Source organism: Trachymyrmex septentrionalis, unplaced genomic scaffold (genome assembly GCF_001594115.1).
Source record: "Trachymyrmex septentrionalis isolate Tsep2-gDNA-1 unplaced genomic scaffold, Tsep1.0 scaffold52, whole genome shotgun sequence".
NCBI lineage: Eukaryota > Metazoa > Arthropoda > Insecta > Hymenoptera > Formicidae > Trachymyrmex > Trachymyrmex septentrionalis.
In genome coordinates this window covers 407,816-414,085 of record NW_017305694.1, presented here as the reverse complement: position 1 = coordinate 414,085, position 6,270 = coordinate 407,816, and the positions used below count along the sequence as shown (strand labels likewise).

At 27.9% G+C, this 6,270-nt stretch overlaps 2 protein-coding genes across 4 annotated transcripts in view; both read left to right on the top strand.

Moving 5' to 3' along the window:
- The window catches only part of LOC108751807 (protein THEM6), a 13,929-nt gene extending 11,113 nt beyond the window's left edge, over positions 1-2,816 (top strand). For all 3 annotated transcript variants that reach the window (XM_018492220.1, XM_018492221.1, XM_018492222.1), the window contains exons 4-5: positions 908-1,093; positions 2,430-2,816. In XM_018492220.1, the coding sequence (XP_018347722.1) occupies positions 908-1,093; positions 2,430-2,543 (300 nt within the window). In that variant the 3' untranslated portion in view covers positions 2,544-2,816. The remainder of the gene's footprint in view (positions 1-907; positions 1,094-2,429) is intronic.
- Positions 2,817-5,067: 2,251 nt separating this feature from the next.
- Positions 5,068-6,270, top strand: part of LOC108751849 (protein THEM6) — a 2,263-nt gene continuing 1,060 nt past the window's right edge. The window contains exon 1 of the mRNA XM_018492310.1: positions 5,068-5,326. Within this exon, the coding sequence (XP_018347812.1) occupies positions 5,182-5,326 (145 nt within the window). The 5' untranslated portion in view covers positions 5,068-5,181. The remainder of the gene's footprint in view (positions 5,327-6,270) is intronic.

Below are 6,270 nucleotides of genomic sequence, written 5' to 3'. Positions count from 1 at the left end.
TTATACATATATACATATACATATATATATATATATATATATATATATATATATATATATATATATATATATACACACAGGGTGTTTCAGAAATAGTTGGCCAAACTTTAAGAGTATTCCACTCATTGTAAGGATGAAAACAAGTCATATAAATATGGGTTCGGAAACGCTTCTTTTCTAAGTTATGAACATTTTTTTATTTTATACTTATATCTATATTTTATTTTATACTTACATCTAGATTTTCATTATAGAAATTGCTGGAAATGATTTTCTTCCGCATCGATGCATGCTTTGCATCGACGTCGCATGGATCGAAGACGTTCAAAAATTCTCAGAGTATTTCATATTTTTGAATTCTTTGAAGATTTGAATCCTTTGGATGTTTATTTAAGGGGATCTTAAAACCCTCGTATATGATACTCCTGTTGCTACTGTGAAAGTACTCTGAAATCGTATTATGTATCGCTGCGTGTGAAAAAATACGAAATTAACTAATAGTTTAATACTCTAGTGCACAAAAACAGTATCTTCTTATGAAATGGAGACTTTGTAATGCGGAGTTAAAAAATTGGTGAATTCGATGAATTATATTAGCCTTGTGTGAAAAAAGTTGTTTTAGCTTGTATCCAAACAACAAAATCGCGACATAAAATGTCTTAAAGATATCTATTTTTCTTTTTAATATCCTGAGACTTTTGCGTATCTTTAAGACGTCTTTTATTTCATTTTTGATGTGTTATCTGTTCTTTTTATTTGAATTTTTTATATGATTTGACCTTCCTCTTGTTTCTTTCTACAGTAAAGAAAAAAAAAGAAAAAGTAAATTACGTAAGAAGTTAGTTAAAAAGAACAGACCTATCAATACGCAATCTTAAATAATGTAATTTTATTTTTTTTTTCTTAGATCGTTTATTGGGATGAGAGGAGTTTTTTTATGGAGCATCGATTTATCACGCCGAGCGATGGTTTTATAAGGGCAATTGCGATTTGCAGGCAAAGACTTCTTAATTGTAGCGCCGATACTGTTATTGGCGCCCTACTAAATCGTAGGGTGAAGCAGAATGGAAATGTCGAAGCAGGTGTAATGCAGGTAAGAATTAATTGCGATTATATGTTTGGAGGACGCTACAAGAATTTTAAACGATTGCTGTTTATTACAATAGAAAACATATATGTTGATAATGATATGAAATAAAGACTTACATTGGTTAATAAGGTTTTGGTAATATTGAAAAGACTTACTTTGTACTTCTATGATGACTCTGTTCTTCATGTCTTATATTCAAAAAGTAACACACGTTATTTTTTTGTAGTTAAAAAGATTTGTTTTTTGAAAATTAAGAAGATATGGCGAATTTTTCCTATATACTTTTTATAAATTCACCAAATGAATTTTATTATACGTATATGTGACCATTTCATCATAAAATCCTAAAGTAGATCGCACGCGCAAAAATTTTGAAAACAGCTCTTATAGTCTATATTTTGACAGAATAAAAATTGGGTTTCTCATGTGTATAATTTTGAGAGGAAAGGAAAAAGGAACTTCAAACTCATTTTGCAATATAAAAGTTGAAAGAAGGTAAAGAAGACATTAAAAGTGATGTCTTGACATATATTTTATTAATGAAAAAGCTGTGCTACAGACTTTATTGATACTTTTTAATAAGTTAAAATGAATATAGAGCTAGAGTATAGCGCGGTTATAAGAGCATAAGTTATGATGTTACAACTTATTTTTTTATAACATTACAAAATCGAAAATGTCTTTTTTCAAAAACTTGATTGAAGATTAAACATTTTGATTTATTTTGGAATTATCTTTAGCATATCAATACGAATTACATAATTAAATTCCTCAGTTATTGAGATTAAGTCACTCATAGGTTGATAGAATGGATATTTAATTCAATGATAGATGGTATTTAATTCAATAATTTATATAATATTAATAACAAAGAGACATTTTATGTCAAACTTCATTTTTATGTCAATCTTTGAAACATCATTTTTAATTTGTTGATATATTCTATACATAAATAAAGGTTTTGAAGGTGCCTGATTTGCCATGGAATGCCTCCAAAGCAAGAATTCTATAATTAACTGCAGAGAGATTTATTTCAATATATTAACATCTATATCAAGAAACTTTGGATAAATTTAAATTTTTAAAAATTACGCAAATAATTCAAAAATAATTTGTTATCATTTTTTAACAAACTTACTGTGTGTTATAAGCTACTTGCGTATTTAATTGTCTTTAAAAATCGGAAATTTAGCATGCCTTTATAATAAAATAAATGATTAATAATACTCTAGAAACCTGATATTTCGTAATTGAGAATAAGAATAATTAATATAATAAATCGCATTGAAAGATTATTTCTTCTTGTCTCTCTAAGTTAAATGGTATAATGTGTCATTAGGTATCTCCTGTGCGACTAGAGATGCCACCCGAAGTGAGCAGGTGGATGGAAAGTAACGAAATATCATCAGCGATGTTGAGACAGGAACCAATAACGATAACGACGCGTTGCTGACAAACGGACGCCGCGACATCCTGCGGCGTTTTAGCACCGATATATACAACCACGACTGTGTAACAAGCGGAATATGCGGAATGCAATCTTTGTTCTTAATTACCCGATGATGGATGTTCTCGAGGAAATTCCGTAACAAGATCAATTAAACATTCTCGCTACTTGTGTGTTTAATTGTCTTTGAGAAGTGGAAACTTAGCGCGGCCTTATGACAAAATAAATAATTAATAATACTATAAGCTTGGTATTCTGTAATTGAGGATAAGAATAATTAATATAATTACAGTAAGCGATTGTTTTTCTTCCTTTTTCTATTGAAACATAGATTAATTAAATTCTTAGAAAAAGAAAATGATTATAAGTAAATTCTAAAAAAAATTTTTTTAAAGAAAAATGTAATAATTTTTTGTTACTTTCGTATTTTATCATTATACAGCTTTGATAAAAAAATATTAGGCACCTACATTTTTTTATCTGGATTTCTTCTATCTAACATTGTTATATTTATTGATTACTGATATTATATTAATATATAATTTTAAAGGATGTCTAAAACAAAGGATAATTTATAACTGCCATAAAAATTAATTAAAATTAATTAAAAACAATTAAGCTCTAACTTTAAATAATGGTTGGTTATGATGTCTGATATTTTCGAATAAGTCTGTATAATATTTCCCAACTAACGCTAAATATTCGTAGAAAGTTCGATTCATATTTCCAATGTGCCGAATATTCCAGAACAGTAAAAGAGTCGTCACGGAATATGTAAATGTTGATGAAACGTTTAGAATATTGTATGAATGCAGCTCTATAAGGAATACTTCGCCGACAGAGGACTGCAACAGAGAGCATTTACTCGTAAATACGAATTATTTTGGGAAAGAATATAAAGAACGCAGTATGTCGCTTGTAAAGTAATTCCCAAAATTGGTCTTCAAGGTAAAAGCACATGAAACACGTTCTTCATAATAAAATTTTGTTTAAAAGGTAAATTTGGAACGACCGGAATTTCTGGAATAATGATATATGTACAGCAGGTCACAGAAAGGTTGCACTTTTTTTTTATGGGTTTCGGAATACAGCCTATTCATCAAGCAACTTCTAATTTGTGGATCCATGAATAGAACCAATCCGATCGGTTGTATATATAAATGAAATTTTTAATTGATATTTAAATATTGTTTTTAAATTCCGTAAATATTTCGGAATATTTCGGTATGCTCTTGGAATGTTCTTTTTGGAATTTTAGGAGTGTTTTACGACTCTTTCATGGAATATTTAACGTTCATAGCTGGGATTATTTATTTTTTCTGAGTAAAAAATTAATGTATTATGTTAAAGTGCCGAAATATTAATTGAAATGGCATATAGTGCACATTAAGAAAATTGTGTAACTATACATATTTAATATTTTTACATTACATGATAAGAGAAGAATACCTCAAAATTAGAAGCAAGGTATATTTTTCCAGGAATGGTAAATAACGCGTCTCTGGATTTTTTTATATGCATTAATTTATCACTGAAATAAATGTTACCATATATATACCATGTATATAAAAATATAGAATACTCTCTTTTAACATGCTATTAGCAATTATAGCTAATTAAATATATTGTTACATGTTTAACGCATTAAAATTTTTTTCTACATAACCACGTTGATTGTGTATACGGCAGGGAAATAACAAATATTAACATTAAATGCAACATACTAAATATTTATATTTATTGTAACAATGGATGCCTGTGTATTTAACTAGTATATTAGGTGCCTTCACACATTGGAAGAAATATATCTATCTATTAAACTATATGAACACGTCATTTTGTAATAACTTCATTTTTCTGAAGAAGCCATAATATTTTATTTTGCTTTTTGCTTATATAGCGACAGCAGACCATGTTTTGTAATTGACAGGATATGCGCATATGTAAGCATAAATAATTCGCTGATTAACTAAGTTCACTGATTTATTAACACTAATGGTAGTCCATTTTATTTTTATTTAGCTGTTATTTTTCTGTCGTACTTTATGTTTATATAATTATGATAAAAATTAACAGAACTTTAATAAAAAATAAAGGATTGTTAAATTTCACTTTTAATTTCTCAATTCGATTTTGATTTATTTGAGATTTACGGAGATTAATCAGTAAAATGCGGTATTAAAATTTGTAAGAGGAAAAATATATAAAAGATTTTCTCGTTTGTCAGAATTAACTCTCTTTACGTACGTTAAAAGATGTATTAAAAATTTCAAATAAACAAAGGAAAAACAAATTAATATACAAATTATCCATACAAAGTGATTTATCTATACAAAGTGATTAATATAATTTTTCTTCCAACACAATAAACGTGAAATTTATTGCGTGAGATTCTATTATAACAAAATCTGTGTATCTATTACAAATTTTCAATTTGCAATTTTAATTTCGACTAATTTTTTGATCAGCGTAACAGAGTTAAAGCGTCTTTCTTTAATGCTTGTGAAACCGGTTTTTCACAGACCGCGGACAAGTCAGTGTCAGTGGCCAGTCTTCCGTCGACCGTGAGAAAGCGTGCATCGAGTCGAGGTTATTTTCGTGCAGTCGTTGAGATAGCGAGAAATACGCCGATAGAAAACTGACAATGTTGTGTTCTTGTTGCGTGGCGATGATCGCCATCCTCTACATTCTATTTGACGTAAATTATTTTATGAGAATTATTCTCACCATCCTTTGGGGCAGACTTTTCGAGAAGAAAAAGAAACTCTTCGACACGACAACAATTTATGGTAAATTCTTACATTAGATCACAATTACATCGTACAATTCAATAAATTGTCCTATTAATTTGCTTGTATGAAATCTGTACAACGAATTAGTTTGTGTGCCTTATCAGATGAAGCATTTTAATTGCAAAGACATTGAAAAATGATAACATAAGTGGAAGAACAAAATATTGCGCAAGAAGGAAATTATTAAATTTGTGATGTTATCAATATAAGCATGACAGGAAGTAAAATTATGAAAAATAAAATAATTTTTAGTGTACATAAAGCGAGATATAAGTCGTGCAAAATCATAATATTGTTATTATATCTGCATCAAAAGTTAAGAATAAAAAACTTATATTTTTAGATATGTTACATGTCTTGAAGCACAAAATTTTGTACATATCTTTATCTAAAAATGCAAGTTTTATTTTGCAGTACAAAATTTTGCATACAAAATTTTGTATATATTTTTATTGCAAAATATCTAAAAATTTTATTCTCAACCTTTGATACGCAATTTGTTCGACGAACCACATATTTATAATATATTACATAACGTATTTACTATAACTAGTGCACACTTATTTATGACGTTGATGTATAATGTTTTTAAATGTATTCAGCTGCATTATCATGTGAATGTGTCTAGTAACGTTATGTAGGTCGACAAATAACTGTGTAGAATAGTGCCGCAGTACATCGGCGTATTTCTTCACTCTGTGGAACATTGTAGTTATTTTCAGAAAGATTTTTAATAGTTATATACATATATTGTTTCTTGTGGTAATTATTTCATGAGTTTATTTTTTTATGAAACTTCTTTCCTCTGAAGATAATTTTTTGTAGAATTTTTCATATAATTTTTTATAATGTTTATAAATATAAATTTTAGAATTTTTGTATAATTCTACTTAAAAAATTTTTCTTAAGTCTTTTATACGGATTTTTCAGAAATGCTGAAA